At 47.5% G+C, this 20,082-nt stretch overlaps 1 protein-coding gene across 1 annotated transcript in view; it reads right to left on the bottom strand.

Moving 5' to 3' along the window:
• Positions 1-421: 421 nt before the first annotated feature.
• The window catches only part of LOC124618883 (vegetative cell wall protein gp1-like), a 34,961-nt gene continuing 15,300 nt past the window's right edge, over positions 422-20,082 (bottom strand). Inside the window, exons 3-4 of the mRNA XM_047145386.1 lie at positions 5,163-5,578; positions 422-436 (exon numbers count right to left, since the gene is read on the bottom strand). Of these exons, the coding sequence (XP_047001342.1) occupies positions 422-436; positions 5,163-5,578 (431 nt within the window). The remainder of the gene's footprint in view (positions 437-5,162; positions 5,579-20,082) is intronic.

Here is a 20,082-nt window from a genome sequence, read left to right as displayed (position 1 = left end):
AGCAGTATGTCATAGGCTATAATTCCTTTAAGTTTCGTCTCATACAGAAAATAAATCTATTCTTATCTGTTACATTCCACAAGAAAAAAGGCTTCAACTCTAAAATCATATCCATGGCCACTGCCGTCCTCTGTCACGACATATAAGCCGCCTCCGACTATGCCAGCACCACCAGGCAGCAACCCTCACTTATCCCCCTTAGCTGAAGTCCAAAGTGTATGCTGAGTAGTACTAACACTTATTTAAACAAATACCTTGCAGAGGGAGAGCTCCCTATCGCAAACTACACATTCACCAGACATGTCAAGAAGTCCATGACCACCCCATCCATGGTACTTCCACTAAGAGCAAGGCTAGGATAGGAACGTGTTGCAATACTAGGGCATGACTTTCAAAAGACAATGGAAGCCATGGCACCATCCTACAGATGAGGAAACTGCAAAAGGAAACAAAGTCATGTGACTAATAACCACAATGCATTGTCCTACTCAAGAGAAAAAAAATACCCCCATGGTAATAATAATCATGGGAGAAGTTTCGAATAATGTGTCCCCTGATAAAATCATATGGGTTGGGAATATCTGACACTAAAATTGCTATTCTGATGGAGAAGCTGTCTGGAATATCACAGTAGCTACCAGTTCTTACAATTTTTTTCCTGTAGCTTACGCCGATTTTCCTAGAATTTCAAACATCTAGTCACCATTTCATCGGAAATCTACTTTCCTGTGGCGCAGACTCTTCACGCTTCTGTCGGGATGTAGTAGGAAGGTCCCTCCACTAAAACGAATCTGGTTTTTATACTCTGATTGAAAACTAAGGAAATGGACACTTCGAATTTGATCCTGTGTAAATGCTAGTGACGTGGAAGTACATTTAAAAAATCAGCATTGGTGTATATGGTGTGGAAGACTGTAATTTTAATGGAACAGTTATTAATTATGGAAGGGAGTACCTTGCACAGTGTTACTGAAATTGAACGGTCGTTTGTGATCTATGTAACTTGCAACTGATTTTAATGCACCATAGGATTACTGCATATTTTTCTTCATAGGCAAACTACATTTAGAATTAGAATGTAGACTACATGCATGATATGACATAGAAGACTCTAGTTCTAATGGAACATTTGTTAATGGCAGTAAGCTGTACCATACATAGCATCACTGTGCTTAAATAGCCCTGACAGGCCTTTGGTACCTGTGTTACAGATATCTGATTCCATTGCTTCGCTAAGTGGGGTGTATTTTCATCGTACATTTCGAAATCAGGATGGAATATACACTATTGGCCATTAAAATTGCTACACCAAGAAGAAATGCAGATGATAAACGGATGTTCATTGTCAAATATATTATATTAGAACTGACATGTGATAACGTTTTCACGCAATTTGGGCGCATAGATCCTGAGAAATCAGTACCCAGAACCACCACCTCTGGCCGTAATAAAGGCCTTGATACGCCTGGGCATTGAGTCAAACAGAGCTTGGATGGCGGGTACAGGTACAGCTGCCAATGCAGCTTCAACACGATACCACAGTTCATCAAAAGTAGTGACTGGCGCATTGCGACGAGCCAGTTGCTCGACCACCACTGACCAAACGTTTTCAATTGGTGAGAGATCTGGAGAATGTGCTGGCCATGCAGCAGCCGAACATTTTCTGTGTCCAGAAAGGCCCGTACAGGTCCTGCAACATGCAGTCGTGCATTATTCTGCTGAGATGTAGGGTTTCGCAGGGATCAAATGAAGAGTAGAGCCACGGGTCGTAACACATCTGAAATGTAACGTCCACTGTTCAAAGTGCCGTCAATGGGAACAAGAAGTCACCGAGACGGGTAACCAATGGCACCCCATACAATCACGCCGGGTGATAAGCCAGTGTGGCGATGACGAATGCACGCTTCCAATGTGCGTTCACCGCGATGTCGCCAAACACGGATGCGACCATCTTGATGCTGTAAACCGAACCTGGATCCATCCGAAAACATGACGTTTTGCCATTCGTGCACCCAGCTTCGTCGTTGAGTACACCGTCGCAGGCGCTCCTGTCTCTGATGCAGCGTCAAGGGTAATCGCAGCCATGGTATCCGAGCTGATAGTCCATGCTGCTGCAAACGTCGTCGAACTGTTGTGCTGATGGTTGTGGTGTTGCAAACGTCCCCATCTGTTGACTCAGGTATCGAGACGTGGCTGCACGATCCGTTACAGCCATGGGGATAAGATGCCTGTCATCTCGACTCCTAGTGATACGAGGCCTTTGGGATCCAGCACGGCGTTCCGTATTACCCCCTGAACCGACCGACTCTATATTCTGCTAGAGGTGATTGCATCTCGACCAACGCGAGCAGCAATGTCACGATACGATAAACGGCAGTTGTGATACGTTACAATCCGACCTTTATCAAAGTCGGAAACATGATGGTACGCATTTCTCCTCCTTACACGAGGCATCACAACAACGTTTCACCGCCGGCTGGGGTGGCCGAGCGGTTCTATGCGCTACGGTCTGGAACCGCGCGACCGCTACGGTAACAGGTTCGAATCCTGCCTCGGGCATGGATGTGTGTGATGTCCTTAGGTTAGTTAGGTTTAAGTAGTTCTAAGTTCTAGGGGACTGATGACCCCAGCTGTTAAGTCCCGTAGTGCTCAGACCCATTTTTGAACGTTTCACCAGGCAAAGCCGGTGAACTGCTGTTTGTGTATGAGAAATCGGTTGGAAACTTTCCTCATATCAGCACGTTGTATGTGTCGCCACCGGCGCCAACCTTGTGTGAATGCTCTGAAAAGCGAATCATTTGCATATTACAGCATCTTCTTCTTGTCAGTTATATTTCGCGTCTGTAGCACGTCATCTTCGTGGCGTAGTAATTTTAATGGCCAGTGGTGTATATGCACTTATGGCATACATGTCACCCCTGTACTTAAATAGCCGACAGACGTTACTGATGGAGCAGAGATATGCAATCTTGGAATGAACTTTTGTTGATCTTAGTATGACTGAGTGCTCAATGCTCCCACTGTCTGAAGCAAAACAATACCACAGATGTACTCTCGCTCCACCCCAGCTCATACCACTACCTGCAGACCGTGTGTGTTCATTGCACTCTGTTACTTTAGAAATACGTCCTGTGACGCCTCTCAATCTGCTAATAATGTAGCAACACAAAGCACAGCGAGCAATTTCTGCACTAACACTGCTACTGTTGAAGACATGAATGGCAGGAGTGAATGTGTCTACATAGCCATCAGTTGCCCCTCGATATATACATCAGTTTTCCGCATGCTTCCGCCCACTCTGTTTGAATGAGCCCCACCTTTGTACCTCACTATACATTCTCAATTTCCCGTATAACTTTGAGGTAACTGTCAGCCGCTATCTCGACATTAGCATGCACAGAACTATTTATGGTCAAATGCAACAATGAACAGTAACAGTGATAAGACAGCTCGGCACTACGTAGTCGCTCTCTACCAATCCTGTGAGCCCACATCTGTTCATGTTACATGACTGGTCTATGAAGCAAAAGCATCATATGGATGCTGCTAGCATCGTATAGATTGGCGTAATCCATTCGAATATGTGACAGAAAAAAAAAATCTCTGGCAAAGACGACCGATTTCTCCCAGATAAGGTTGGGTTAGGATATTAATGGCAGTATATAGGCAGTTTTTTACTTGATCAGCGTTGTTGTTGTTGTTGTGGTCTTCAGTCCTGAGACTGGTTTGATGCAGCTCTCCATGCTACTCTATCCTGTGCAAGCTTTTTCATCTCCCAGTACCTACTGCAACCTACATCCTTCTGAATCTGCTTAGTGTATTCATCTCTTGGTCTCCCCCAACGATTTTTACCCTCCACGCTGCCCTCCAATACTAAATTGGTGATCCCTTGATGTCTCGGAACATGTCCTACCAACCGATCCCTTCTTCTGGTCAAGTTGTGCCACAAACTTCTCTTCTCCCCAATCCTATTCAATACTTCCTCATTAGTTATGTGATCTACCCATCTAATCTTCAGCATTCTTCTGTAGCACCACATTTCGAAAGCTTCTATTCTCTTCTTGTCCAAACTATTTATCGTCCATGTTTCACTTCCATACATGGCTACACTCCATACGAATACTTTCAGAAATGACTTCCTGTCACTTAAATCAATACTGGATGTTAACAAATTTCTCTTCTTCAGAAACGCGTATTGATCAGCGTATGAGATTATAATAGAAGATTAATCGATAATACTAGTGTGATGTGTCCTCAAGCACGCACCGTACCGCCTCTTGCAGTGTATTTGCTTTAGATGTGGGATGTTCGTAGATAATCGAGTTGTCTGCAAGTAGGCGGGAAGACTTTGGGCGGAGTTGGTTGTTGACTTGAATGTAACTAAATCTTTTGTGGCGGTGTTCGTAGCGACAAACACTTGGCTGTAGAAATGGCTTACGAAGTCACCGCCACACTTCTAATAGCGGGCCGACCGGTCCGCTGGAACAGTGAACAGAAAGATGAAAAACCAAACACTCTGATTAAATAAAAGTCGGTACTTATCTTTATTGATGAAGATACAGTAACACAATAGTGAACTCCGTGTCTACAGAGATCTGTCTAGTTCGAGTCGGAGCGGCTAGGTCAGCGTCGGCTGACGACAAACAACAACTCTGCTGCGATGAACACACAACTGACTAACAAGTACACAATTCGGTGGCGAGTATACAACTGAGCGGCGAATACAGAACTGTCCTAGCAAGTACACAATTCGGTGGCGAGTATACAACTGAGCGGCGAATCCAGAACTGTCCTAGCGCTCGCGACTCCAGCGCTTAAGAACCCAGAAGCCAGCGGGGGCGCGCGCAGACTTGCGGCGATTTCCTGTCTCGCTGGCGCTGCTTATGCGGACGGCGTCCGGACTTTGATGCTGCCAACCTTTTGGCAGCGGGCTCGGGTGGCATTACTGGCTAGGACATAACACTCCTCCCCCCCCCAAATCGCCGCACCGTCGTTGAATAATGACGTGGCGAGCGTCGACGGCGGGGGAGGGGTTTGGTCGCAGGCGTAGCAGAAGAGACCGGGGCGGAGACTGTTGTCGGTGGCAGTCCCCGGTCCGCACCCCAGCATTGGCTGCGCGGGGCCTCGGGAAACACCGACTGAAAACCGAGGTCAGGGCGCACGCCTGTGACCACGGGCGCAGCTTCTGGTACTGGACGCGACGGGGCGTCGGGACCCACGAAGAGAGGCAGCGTCTCCTGACGCTGCGTCGACGGCTGCTGAGTGGGCGCCGGACAAGGCGCTGCGGTGTCAGACTCCTTGGGGGTGCCCAAGGAAAGCGGCTGCAGGACAGGCTGCACAGCCACCGCTTGGGAAGGCGGCCCGGCTGAGGGGTCGACGTCCATCAGCTCCGAAGGCGGTGGCGACTGAAGAGGGACCGCAGGCGCCGGAGCGACCACCTGGGGCGCTCCCGGATGAAGCTGCGCGGGAGGCATCAACGGGACGGGCTGTCGGCGTGGTAGCGGCGACAGCTGCTGCTGCTGCCCTGGAGGCGGCAGCGAAGTCGGAAGGCGCGGCTGGAACCCGCCGCGGACCAAATCTGTGGACAAAGAACGAGCGGCAGAATCCGGGCGGCCAGCGCGGCGCAACTGGTTCTGATGCCTCCTGTGCACCCCAGTAGCACCTTGAACAGTATAAAAACCGCGACCCTGGACACTTATCACGGTACCACGTTCCCAACGACGGCGACCGTGATAAACTCTGAAAAAAACGGCGTCGTTGCGCTGAAAACGCGTGCGATGCTCAGAAGCGGCGGGTCGATCCGGGGGGTGCAACAACCGTAGTAGGGTGCGATGACGACGGCCGTGGAGAAGCTCCGCAGGCGAAGGGCCGTCGCGTGGCGTGGTCCGGTACGACGACAGGAACGTGATGAGGGCCTGCTGACGAGAGTGCGTAGCACGAAGGCGGTCCATATGATCCTTGAATGTGCGTACAAAACGTTCCGCTGCACCATTCGATTGAGGGTGGAACGGCGGAGTAAGAAAATGGCGAATGCCATTGGCAGAACAAAAACTTTCAAATTCAGCAGAGGTAAATTGTGGACCATTGTCAGACACTAAAACTTCTGGAAGACCCTCAATACAAAAAATTGAAGTCAACGCCTGTATAGTTTGTGCAGACGTTGTAGACTGCATGGGCACAACAAACGGAAAATTACTAAATGCATCTATCACGATGAGCCAACGAGAATTCCAATATGGACCAGCGAAATCAATATGTACTCGCTGCCAGGGACCGGCAGGGCGTGCCAACTCAAAATAGCGTTGAGGCGGAGCAGCTTAGTGTTCGGCACACGTCGAACAATCTGTAGACATCTGCGTAATCTGCTTATCAATACCGATCCATGTTCAATGACGGCGGGCAAGCTGCTTGGTGCGGACCACTCCCCAATGACCTTGATGCAGCAAGTCGAGGACCTTGGATTGGAGCACTTGGGGAACCACTACACGAAGCTGGTCATTCTCGGTGCGTAACAGCAAAACTCCGTGCGAAACAGACAACAGATGACGTTGCGGATAATAGCGACGAACCACAGGATCCGATATGTCCTTTGCCTTGGACGGCCAACCACGTTGAACAAAACGTAATAGTAAACTCAGATGAGGATCCGTAGCTGTCTCACGTGCCACCTGACGATAATCAATCGGAAAATTCCGGAGGGATTGATGCTCATCGGCGTCAATCTGATGGCAAGAGTCTTCGGAGGAATAGAAGACATCATCCGCAGCAATCGGCAATCTAGAAAGCGCGTCAGCGTTTGCATGCTGAGCTGTAGGGCGATACAGTATCTCATACTGGTATTGTGATAACAAAAGAGCCCAACGTTGTAGTCTTTGAGCTGTCCGCTGAGGAACTGGTTTAGACGGATGAAACAGTGACGTCAGGGGCTTGTGATCTGTTACTAAATAGAATGGTCTACCATAGAGGTAGTGATGGAATTTTGTGACACCGAACACAATAGCCAACGCTTCCTTGTCCAATTGGCTATAATTACACTGAGCTTTGTTGAGCAATTTAGATGCGAACGCAATAGGACGTTCGGTGTTACCGACTCGGTGAGACAACACAGCACCGAGGCCGAAAGAAGAGGCATCACAAGCTAACACCAGAGGCTTGTTAGGGTCGTAATGGACCAGAGAACGATCATTCAATAAAGCCTCTTTAAGCTGCTGAAAGGCTGATTGGCAATCAGCTGACCACACAAACGGAACATTCTTACGGCGGAGACGATGCAACGGTGCAGCAATCTGTGATGCATTAGGTATAAACCTAATATAATACGTCAATTTGCCAAGAACTGCTTGCAATTCATTCAGATTGCGAGGGGCGGGCAAATCACGAATAGCTGCTAAATGTGACTGGGAGGGATGAATGCCTTGAGCATTAATAACATGTCCCAGATACTCCATCTCCGTAAGGAAAAATGAACATTTATCGATGTTGCAACGTAGGCCTGCCTGAGACAACACTTTAAACAAACACTCCAAATTACGGAAATGTTCAGCAGGCGTCCGACCGGACACAACAATATCGTCTAAATAGTTGCAACACGATGGCACATTAGCCAGAAGTTGAGACAAAAAACGCTGAAAAACAGCTGGAGCTGACGCACAACCAAAAGGCAAACGCAGAAAACGGAACAACCCCAACGACGTGTTTATGACAAAATACTGTTGTGATTGCTCGTCGAGGGGCAATTGCAAATATGCTTCACGGAGATCAATTTTGGAAAAGAAACGAGCTTCCCCTAACTTATCCATCAGCTCGTCCGGTCTAGGCAAAGGAAAAGAATCAATGACAGTCTGAGGATTCACTGTCGACTTAAAATCAGCACACAAACGTAACTTGCCAGATGGTTTCTTTATAATAACTAAGGGAGAAGCCCACTGGCTCGCTGAAACGGGTTGAATAACACCGTTGTTTTGCCAACGACGAAGTTCATCTTCTACAGGTGCCCGGAGGGCGTGAGGCACTGGAGGAGCACGACAAAATCGAGGCTGAGCATTATCTTTTAACGTAATATGAGCGGCAAAGTTCGCAGCACAACCCAGTTCGTCTTTAAATATGTCACTGTATCGTTTACACAAATCGGTTATGCTGTCTTGAGGAACAACAACAGAATTAAGTTGCAACACATTGTCTTGGATAGACAGGCCAAACAAGTCAAAACAGTCTAATCCGAAAATTTTTACACTGTCTGTAGCGCGGAGCACTGTCAATGAAACTGTTTTTGTATTGCCACGGAATGTGGCTGGCACGCTACATACACCTAACACAGGAATTTGTTCGCCACTATAAGTAGCCAAAGAATGTTTTGCCGCTGAAAGTTTAGGGCGGCCGATAGCCGCATACGTAGCACTATTTATGAGAGTCACAGAAGCACCAGTGTCTAATTGAAAATTGAAGGTCTTATCCTGGATGCGTAGCTTCACAAATAGTTTATTACACTGTCTCTGGATCGGTGCAGTGGAGGCGGAAGACACAAAATCAGCGCGTTTAGCGCGTGGTCGCTGCTTACGACAACTCGTGGGTTGGGGCGGTGGAACAACAACTCCCGCTTCACTTGCAGTCTGTACATTACTGTTTACAGCGTTTGAATTACGCTTGGGTCGCATAGCAGAGGGCTGGGTGGGTGGCTTATTGCGAACAAGTTTATTACCCACACGAACCGTGGAAGAGTCTTTAAACGAGACCTTCTGGGCGGGCTGGCTTTGAAGAACATGAACATCCATGGGCTGGGCAGCACTAGAATTGTTCTTGCGTTTACGCAAACAAACAGTCTGGATGTGTCCTTTCCTTTGACAAAAGTGACAAACCGCGTTTCTTAACGGGCAACGTTCACGAGGATGAGCCAGAACACACTTAGGGCAAGACTTAACTCTATCATTTTGCACACGCGGCTGACGAATGTGTTTAACATGACGCGGCCGGCTAGTGTTTACAGTCTGACTCTGCCGGTGGGGCCGCGGGCGTGACATAACTTGCTTAGCACAGGCAATTTGAGAAATACATGGCTGATCTAACTCACACTCAGCATAGTCAAAAGTATCTTGGGCTTCAATGATGTTCATCACAGTCTCTAATGACGGGTCAGGCAACTTTAAGATAGCAGCACGAATACGAGAATCTGCAATGTTTTGAGTAATAGCGTCTCGTAGCATGACATCACTGTAGGAAGCTCCACACACACAATTAAATCGGCACTGACGGGTGAGGCCCCGTAAATCTGTTAACCACTGTTTATGAGATTGATGTGGCAGTTTCTTTAATCTGAAGAACTTGAATCTGGCTGCTGCCACATGAACTCGCGACTCGAAATACTCAGCAAGCTTGTTAACAACAACGTCATAGTCTAAAGCTTCTGGCTGGGATTCCGGGAACAACTTACAAAGTAGTCGATAGATTTCCACGCCTGCAGTGGAAATTAAATAAAGCTGCCGCTCAGTACCTGTGATTTTGTAGACTGTCATGTGCGCCTGCAACTGCGCGAAATATTCTCGCCATTCTTCTCTGGATTCCTCAAAAGCCCGGAACTGTGGTGCTGCCTGTGCTTGTTCCTTTTGTGTTGGTGGATTAGCCGCTTGTTTGGCGATTGCTTCCACCAGACTTTGTATTTGCTGACTCTGTAACAAGATCAACTGTTGTAATTCGGCAGACATAGTGAACACAAATTAAACCAGCCCCCAAAATTCTATCGCTACAATTAGGAAAACCAGAAACAAGTTGAACCAGCCCTGCACACGAGTTCGGAAGTCCTCGTCGCCAGTTTTGTGGCGGTGTTCGTAGCGACAAACACTTGGCTGTAGAAATGGCTTACGAAGTCACCGCCACACTTTTAATAGCGGGCCGACCGGTCCGCTGGAACAGTGAACAGAAAGATGAAAAACCAAACACTCTGATTAAATAAAAGTCGGTACTTATCTTTATTGATGAAGATACAGTAACACAATAGTGAACTCCGTGTCTACAGAGATCTGTCTAGTTCGAGTCGGAGCGGCTAGGTCAGCGTCGGCTGACGACAAACAACAACTCTGCTGCGATGAACACACAACTGACTAACAAGTACACAATTCGGTGGCGAGTATACAACTGAGCGGCGAATACAGAACTGTCCTAGCAAGTACACAATTCGGTGGCGAGTATACAACTGAGCGGCGAATCCAGAACTGTCCTAGCGCTCGCGACTCCAGCGCTTAAGAACCCAGAAGCCAGCGGTGGCGCGCGCAGACTTGCGGCGATTTGCTGTCTCACTGGCGCTGCTTATGCGGACGGCGTCCGGACTTTGATGCTGCCAACGTTTTGGCAGCGGGCTCGGGTGGCATTACTGGCTAGGACATAACAAAATCTATTGCCTATTAGTACGACAATAAATCATGTACACTGTCATCACAAGAATTAACTGCCTAAAATGCCTAGCAGTAAGCATATGGAGTGAACTGAAGCAGAATGCATATGTCGTCTTCGGATTCATATGCTGGAATCTTAAGGAAAGCAGCCCAAGCACTAAGAACTGACGGCATGAGCGGATAATGATTTAATATTCTAGGTTCTCTGGTGCAGAACCTAACAAATATTAAGCTGATGAGAACAGATATTTTTTTCATTTTTAACAGGTGAGAGAAAGAGGAAATATGCAGTATAGCCTATGACATGCTGCTGTATGGGATTTCCACAATACTTCAGCGATGTGTGTTTGCTCAGTGACAATGAACATGTGGCAGTGATATATGTTTAGGAAAGGGTGGTCAGCAGACAGGTATTTTGCTATTGTTCAAGGTCAGCAGGTTTCGGTTTGCAGAAAGCAATTCCTCTCAGCACTCAGGAATGTCTTTGAAGACAGAATGCCTATTAACACATGTGATATTGTAGGCAGGAATTCGTTTTTTCGAAGAACTACTTGGTTCCGCCGGCCACGTACCAGACACACAGGTAGAAATACGCTATTAATCTAGAGCGGTATAACCGCCAGAATGTTGAATGCGCGCATGCAGACGTGCATACATTGTGTTGTACAGGTGCCGGATGTCGGTTTGTGGGATGGAGGTCCATGCCTGCTGCACTTTGTCGGTCAGTACAGGGACGGTGAATGCTGTTTGTGGAGCTGTTGTCGTCCGATGATGTCCTATATTTGCTCGACTGGAAACAGGGCTGGTGGTCGAGCAGGCCGAGGCGACGTATCGGATCCTTCAGAGGATGTTGCGTTGTAACAGCGGACCGTGGGCGCGCGTTATGCTTTGGAAAAACACACCCGAGAATGCTGTTTATGAACGGCAGCACAACAGGTCGAACCACCAGACTGACACGTGGAATCACCACGAAACTGCTCCTGTTGTCATACACTACTGGCCATTAAAATTGCTACACAACGAAGATGACGTGCTACAGACGCGAAATTTAACCGACCGGAAGAAGATGCTGTGATATGCAAATGATTGGCTTTTCAGAGCATTCGCACAAGGTTGGCGCCGGTGGCGACACCTGCAACGGGCTGACATGAGGAAAGTTTCCAACCGATTTCTCATACACAAACAGCAGTTGACCGGCGTTGCCTGGTGAAACGTTGTTGTGATGCCTCGTGTAAGGGGGAGAAATACGGACCATCACGTTTCCGACTTTGATAAAGGTCGGATTGTAGCCTATCGCGATTGCGGTTTATCGTATCACGACATTGCTGCTCGCGTTGGTCGAGATCAAATGACTGTTAGCAGAATATGGAATCGGTGGTTTCAGGAGGGTAATACGGAACGCCGTGCTCGATCCCAACGGCCACGTATCACTAGCAGTCGAGATGACAGCCATCTTATCCGCATGGCTGTAACGGATCGTGCAGCCACGTCTCGATCCATGAGTCAACAGATGGGGACGTTTGCAAGACAACAACCATCAGCACGAACAGTTCGACGACGTTTGCAGCAGCATGGACTATCAGCTCGGAGATCATGGCTGCGGTTACCCTTGACGCTGTATCACAGACAGGAGCGACTGAGATGGTGTACTCAACGACCAACCTGGGTACACGAATGGCAAAACGTCATTTTTTTCGAATGACTGCCCGTTCTGTTTACGGCATCATGATGGTCGCATCCGTGTTTGGCGACATCGCGGTGAACGCAGATTGGAAGCCTGTATTCGTCATCGCCATACTGGCGTATCACTCCGCATGGTGGTATGGGGTGCCATTGGTTACACGTCTCGGTCACCTCTTGTTCGCATTGACGGCACTTTGAACAGTGAACGTTACATTTCAGATGTGTTACGACCCGCGGATCTACCCTTCATTCGATCCCTGCGAAACCCTACATTTCAGCAGGATAATGCAAGACCGCATGTTGCAGGTCCTGTACGGGCCTTTCTGGATACAGAAAATGTTCGACTGCTGCCCTGGCCAGAATATCTTCCAGATCTCTCACCAACTGAAAACGTCAGGTCAATGGTGGCCGAGCAACTGGCTCGTCACAATACGCCAGTCACTACTCTTGATGAACTGTGGTATCGTGTTGAAGCTGCATGGGCAGCTGTACCGGTACACGCCATCCAAGCTCTGTTTGACTCAATGCCCAGGCGCATCTAGGCCGTTGTTCTGGGTACTCATTTCTCAGGTTCTATGCACCCAAATTGCGTGAAAATGTAATCACATGTCAGTTCTAGTATAATATATTTGTCCAATGAATATCCGTTTATCATCTGCATTTCTTCTTGCTGTAGCAATTTTAATGGCCAGCAGTGCATGAAATCCAACCCCTGACCATAACTCCTGGCAGTTTGCCTGCAAGCCGTTATCTAGCCTCCTTTTAACCAACCCACGGACATCACTGACACCGAGGCAGAACCATCATTAATCAGAAAACAGAACTCCACCCTGCTGTCCAATGAGCTCTCGCTTGACACCATTGAAGTCGCAAATGGCGGTGGTTTGGGGTCAGCGGAAAGCACACTACAGGGAATGTGGCTCGAAGCTGTCCTTGATGTAACAATTTGTAACAGTTCGTTATGTCACTGTCCTACCAACTACAGCTCAAACTGCCTCCGCAGATGCAATACGATGCGCCAGAGCCATAAGCCGAACACGATGGTCTTCCCTTTCGGTAGAGCCACGTGGTCGCCCGGTGCCCAGTCTTCTTGTGACCGTACATTCGCGCGCCCACCGCTGTCAGCAGCCACGTACAGTGGCTACAATGCTCCCAGGTCCTTCTGCAATATCGCAGAAGGAACATCCAGGTTCTCGTAGCCCTGTTCGAACTCCGTGAGGTACTGATAATGGCGTCTTTGTCGCCTTAAATATGTTTTTGACTAACATCAACTCACCTCATTCAGTCTCATAGGTAACAAATGGTCCCTACCGTTACAGTGTGTATTTGAAGCAGACCTGATTTGCAACCTGGTGCTGCTCTTACGCAGCTAGAGCGAAATTTGGAAAGACACCGTGGCTTCAGATGCAGAAACACACTTAGCAGCTCTCGTTTATGTCGCACAACTCCATCTTGGTCTTGCGATTTCTTTTCCGTCACTGTAGATAGAACCCGTAATATTTACTAACGCTGCACAGAGCATAACCTTATGGCTCACGGCAACATGAACAGTAGAAAAGCCGAAAACTGCTTATGGCGTTTCATTGTACCCATTCCTTCATTTGATTCTAAAATCAGCTACTAGATTCAAAGACGACAGAAAACATTGTGTGTTACTAGGTACTCTATGCTCCCGGTACAGCACTCTCCTCTGTTACATGCGTCCTCACAAGCGACTATTAATCAAATTGCGTGCATATGGAGTATCGTCTCAGTTGTGTGACTGGATTCGTGATTTTCTCTCAGAGAGGTCACAGTTCGTAGTGATAGACGGTAAATCATCTAGCAGAACAGAAGTGATATCTCACCTTCGGCGAGGTAGTGTCATAGGTTCTAATTAACATAAACGATCTAGGTCACAATCTGAGCAGCCCCCCTAGATTGTTTGCAGATGACGCTGTGATTTGCCGTCTAGTAAAATCATCAGACGATCAATTCCAATTACAAAATGATCTAGAGAGAATTTCTGTATGGTGCGAAAAGTGGCAATTGGCACTAAACACAGAAAAGTGCAAGGCCATCCACATGGGTACTAAAAGAAATCCGATAAATTTTGGGTATACGATAAATCGCACAAATCTAAGGGCTGTCAATTCAACTAAACACCTAGGAATTACAATTACGAGCAACTTAAATTGGAAAGACCGCATAGATGATATTGTGGGGAAGGCGAAACAAAGACAGCGCTTTGTTGGCAGAACACTTAGAAGATGCGACAAACCCACTAAAGAGACAGCCTACATTACTTGTCCGTCCTCTGCTGGAATATTGCTGCGCCGTGTGAGATCCTTACCAGGTAGGATTGACGGAGGACATCGAAAAGGTGCAAAGAAGGGCAGCTCTTTTCGTGTTATCGCGCTATGGGGGTGAGAGAGTCACTGATATGATACGCGAGTTGGGATGGCAGTCACTGAAAGAAAGGCGGTTTTCTTCGCAGCGAGATCCATTTACGAAATTTCAGTCACCAACTTTCCCTTCAAAATGAGAAAATACACTCCTGGAAATTGAAATAAGAACACCGTGAATTCATTGTCCCAGGAAGGGGAAACTTTATTGACACATTCCTGGGGTCAGATACATCACATGATCACACTGACAGAACCACAGGCACATAGACACAGGCAACAGAGCATGCGCAATGTCGGCACTAGTACAGTGTATATCCACCTTTCGCAGCAATGCAGGCTGCTATTCTCCCATGGAGACGATCGTAGAGATGCTGGATGTAGTCCTGTGGAACGGCTTGCCATGCCATTTCCACCTGGCGCCTCAGTTGGACCAGCGTTCGTGCTGGACGTGCAGACCGCGTGAGACGACGCTTCATCCAGTCCCAAACATGCTCAATGGGGGACAGATCCGGAGATCTTGCTGGCCAGGGTAGTTGACTTACACCTTCTAGAGCACGTTGGGTGGCACGGGATACATGCGGACCTGCATTGTCCTGTTGGAACAGCAAGTTCCCTTGCCGGTCTAGGAATGGTAGAACGATGGGTTCGATGACGGTTTGGATGTACCGTGCACTATTCAGTGTCCCCTCGACGATCGCCAGTGGTGTACGGCCAGTGTAGGAGATCGCTCCCCACACCATGATGCCGGGTGTTGGCCCTGTGTGCCTCGGTCGTATGCAGTCCTGATTGTGGCGCTCACCTGCACGGTGCCAAACACGCATACGACCATCATTGGCACCAAGGCAGAAGCGACTCTCATCGCTGAAGACGACACGTCTCCATTCGTCCCTCCATTCACGCTTGTCGCGACACCACTGGAGGCGGGCTGCACGATGTTGGGGCGTGAGCGGAAGACGGCCTAACGGTGTGCGGGACCGTAGCCCAGCTTCATGGAGACGGTTGCGAATGGTCCTCGCCGATACCCCAGGAGCAACAGTGTCCCTAATTTGCTGGGAAGTGGCGGTGCGGTCCCCTACGGCAGTGCGTAGGATCCTACGGTCTTGGCGTGCATCCGTGCGTCGCTGCGGTCCGGTCCCAGGTCGACGGGCACGTGCACCTTCCGCCGACCACTGGCGACAACATCGATGTACTGTGGAGACCTCACGCCCCACGTGTTGAGCAATTCGGCGGTACGTCCACCCGGCCTCCCACATGCCCACTATACGCCCTCGCTCAAAGTCCGTCAACTGCACATAGGGTTCACGTCCGCGCTGTCGCGGCATGCTACCAGTGTTAAAGACTGCGATGGAGCTCCGTATGCCACGGCAAACTGGCTGACACTGACGGCGGCGGTGCACAAATGCTGCGCAGCTAGCGCCATTCGACGGCCAACACCGCGGTTCCTGGTGTGTCCGCTGTGCCGTGCGTGTGATCATTGCTTGTACAGCCCTCTCGCAGTGTCCGGAGCAAGTATGGTGGGTCTGACACACCGGTGTCAATGTGTTCTTTTTTCCATTTCCAGGAGTGTATGTTGTTGACACCCGCATGCGTAGGGAGAAGTGATCATCATAATAAAATAAGAGAAATCAGAGCTGGAACGGAAAGATTTAGGTGTTCCTTTTTCCCACGCCATTCGTGAGTGGAATGGTAGAGAAGTGGTATGCAAATGGCTCGATGAACCCTCTGGCAGGCACTTAAGTGTGAATTGCAGAGTAACCATGTAGATGTAGATGTAGGTGTAGATGTGCTGTTCCTGTGTTTATTAACCTTATCGCTATCTCACCTCCAGAGTATCTCGAAATTACTGATGTGGTGTCACCGCCAGACACCACACTTGCTAGGTGGTAGCCTTTAAATCGGCCGCGGTCCGGTAGTATACGTCGGACTCGCGTGTCGCCCCTGTCAAGTGATTGCAGACCGAGCGCCGCCACACGGCAGGTCTAGAGAGACTTCCTAGCACTCGCCCCAGTTGTACAGCCGACTTTGCTAGCGAGGGTTCACTGACAAATTACGCTCTCATTTGCCGAGACGATAGTTAGCATAGCTTTCAGCTACGTCATTTGCTACGACCTAGCAAGGCGCCATTATCAACTGCTATTTATCTTGTGATGCATGTACCGTCAGACCGATGTTCACCAATTATGGATTAAAGTTAAGTATTCCAACAGATACGTACTATTTTTGCTAGTCTCATATCCCTGACCTGTTCCAGACCTCACGCCAACCTGCGTGAGCTTAAACGCGTGGCTTTCGGCTTCCTCTCATAGTGACTTGGCTGTCTTGCCAAACCACAACAACTGATGTGCCGTAATTGTACACGCTATTACAATGGCGTGGTTTCTCATCGAAGGAAAACATTGTTATTTCCATTCATTGTCATTTCAAAAGAGTTGTTAATATCTTTGTAAGAGTCAGCAATTATTTATAATTTAATAACTACACTGTTAACGAAAGTGCATATGCACCGGCGGCCGTTTATTAAAACTGTCACAATTAACGTGAGCAGTTTTGTGCTACCGGGTTTATCAACTATACGCTGGTACTGTTCCTTCTACATAGCAATATTACGCATTACGTCGTTTTAAGAGCACTGTGACAATAAACGGAACCGCATTGGTATCTATTTATTTCAAAATCTACTGAAAGAAGTGCTATAATTTACCCTTAATTTAGGAGACGCTAAGACGGTCAAAATACGTGCAAAATCATCGAAATCGAAAGGTATAGTTTTAATTAGAAGTCACACGATTAGTATTATGACCGTATTCCTCGCTAGCGGACGTTGTAATCGGAAAATTCAAACCAGTAGTATTCAATGTTGAATGTGTGTCACTGAACCGGTTCATTTGATCGAGGCGGTCGGCATTAGGAACAATTACTGTAAAGAAACGTGTACTGCAAAAGAACACCTACTGAATAGCACTATAAGGACGGTAAAAGTGATTTGCTTGAGGGTTGTCCAAAATTTCATAATCCATTTGTCAACAGCAGTTCTGCCACATTAACAAGACAGTCGTTAAGGAGTCATTGGAGACCATACATTCCTGACATCAAAGTACTCGCCAAAATCCGTAAATATTTGCAGGATCTTTGTCAGAAATGTTTATTACCAGTCCTTGAACATTTTATGAACAAGGTACTTATTTTTTAATTATGTACATAAGCCACTGCTTCGAAATAGTTCTAAAGTGCTGCTGGTATTTTATTTTTCTCTGTAGAAGCTCATCTGAAGATTTAATGGGTACATTACAAAGACTACTCCATTAGTGTCCTACATATACTTGCTTACACCTAATTTTTAGCGTTTTACTTTACTTAAAATTTTTATTAAACACAGCTCACTTATTAAAAACATTATCTACTTGTTACTGAACTTCTATCAACCACATTTCTGTTATCGTTCTGTATGAATGGCTGCATAAGATTAATAATATTTCGTTATTAACGTAAGTAAATGTCACATTTCGTTGTGCTTGTTTCTGTACCTTAAACTAGAACACCATCGCCGCAGCCAACAGCTTCATTAGAGAACTGTATTTCACCTACGAACGTACGTAACGAGGGACATTTCAGTGAAGTGGGCATTCCCTGGGGTGGGCGGTCGCCATTTTGGTCGTCCTCTCGATCGACTGCGGTCTGAGTTAATTAGAGCATTTAGATGGCTGTTGGGACCACTGCAGAGAAAGGGTGCTCTGGGAACGCAATGAATCTCCATGCTACGACGAACCACAACAGGCAGAGTTAAACAGTTAAATACGATTCCTGTTGACGGGCGAACTTGTGTAACGTGGTAAAGGTCTACCTCCATGCTGAAACTCTTACATTGCTTTTTTCAGCTTTGGATCACAGAAATAGTTTCATTGGCAGCTCAGACTTCTTACCAGGCCATCATCAGATAAGCTGTTTATAAATAAAGACAAGAAGGCAGTAGTAAAATACTAACAAAGTAAATTACAAATTATACTAACTTCTATACACGAGTATGCGCTCTGCATACGTTACCTAGTAATAACCCAAAGATCATGCCAAAAGAAGCGTTCACACTGCCAACATACCTGTGCACTTAGCTCGCTTGCCTTTTTTTTTTTTTTCTAACAGGTCATCTGATCGCGTTGTCAGCAGTCGAAAATGGAAACAAAACGATTTTTGTGAAATGCGATAAAAGAATTTCGTTACAAGATGTTCGCTGTGTTTACCTTGGGCAGGACGTCTAGTCTGCGCTATTTTCGCAGATTCGATTATACTTTCCGGGAGAAAAGCGACAGATATTCAGTTTCGCTCAGTTTGCACTTTAGCGGTGCTACCGCTGATGTGTTTCAAGAGTCACTGTCAACTGCAGTTGAGTCAAAAACGAAAGAAGAAATTGGCGAGTTAAGTATGTTGTAAGTGACCTCTGTATTAGACTCAACTGCAATTTTATATTGCTTAGTCACTATCAAGGATGTCATGGAATAACAAACACGAATATACCAAATCTCACCGAATAAATTAATTAGGTCAAAAGTCTGTTAATACAGTGCTTCCCCATCTTTCTTCACCTTATTGCGTTCGCGTTGCTACGACCAGATATAATCCAAAATTACAAGCTACATCTTTTGTGGATGGGCGACAGTTGGGCACTTCCCGACGGCTCTTCAAATTACTTGGCTTTCCTAAGACTAGTTTTGTATTTTCTTCTCACTATACATTGAGGTGACACAAATCGTGCGATACCTCCTAACACCGTGATGGAACTCCTATTGTCCGGAGCAGTGCAGCAACTCACGTGGCAAAGACTCAACTAGTCGCTGAAAGTCCCGTGCAGAAATATTGAGCCATGCTGCCTCTACAGCCGTCCACAATTGCAGAAGTCTGACCGGTGCACGAACTGACCTCTCGATTGTGTTCCATAAATGTTCGATGGGATTCATGTCGGGTGGTCTGAGTGGCCAAGTCGTTTGCTCGAACTGACCAGTCGCGAACAATTGTGGCCCGGTGGCGTGGCGCGTTTCATCCATAAAATTTCCATCGTTGTTTGGGAACGTTAAGTCCGTAAATGGTTGAAAAAGGTCTGCAAGCAGCCGACCGTAAACATATCTAGTCAATGATCGCTTCAGTTGGGCCAGAGGATCCTGCCCACATCATTATTGAGCCACCACCATCTCGCACAGTTTCTTCTCGACAGCTTGCGTCCATGGTTTCGTGGGGTCTGCACCACACTCGAACCCTCATCAGCTTTTACCAACTGCAATTGGACTCATCTGACAAGGCCACGGTATTCCAACCGTGTGGGGCCCACCAGTATGGTCACAAGCCTAGAGGCGAAGCGCTGCATGCGATGTCGTCCTCTCAGCAAAGGCACTCGCGTCGGTCGTCTGCTTCCACAGCCGATTAGCTCTAAATTTCGCCGCACTGTTGTCGTACGTTCCACATTCATTTCTGCTGTTATTTGACGCAGAGTTGCTTGTCTGTTAGTGATGACAACACTACAGAAACGTCACTACTCTCGATCACCGGGTCCGCAGCTCGTGGTCTCGCGGTCGCGTTCTCGCTTCCCGAGCACGGGGCCCCGGGTTCGATTCCAGGCGGGGTCGGGGATTTTCACTTGT

Source organism: Schistocerca americana, chromosome 1 (assembly GCF_021461395.2).
Source record: "Schistocerca americana isolate TAMUIC-IGC-003095 chromosome 1, iqSchAmer2.1, whole genome shotgun sequence".
NCBI classification, from domain to species: domain Eukaryota; kingdom Metazoa; phylum Arthropoda; class Insecta; order Orthoptera; family Acrididae; genus Schistocerca; species Schistocerca americana.
This window is presented reverse-complemented; position numbering and strand designations above follow the sequence as displayed.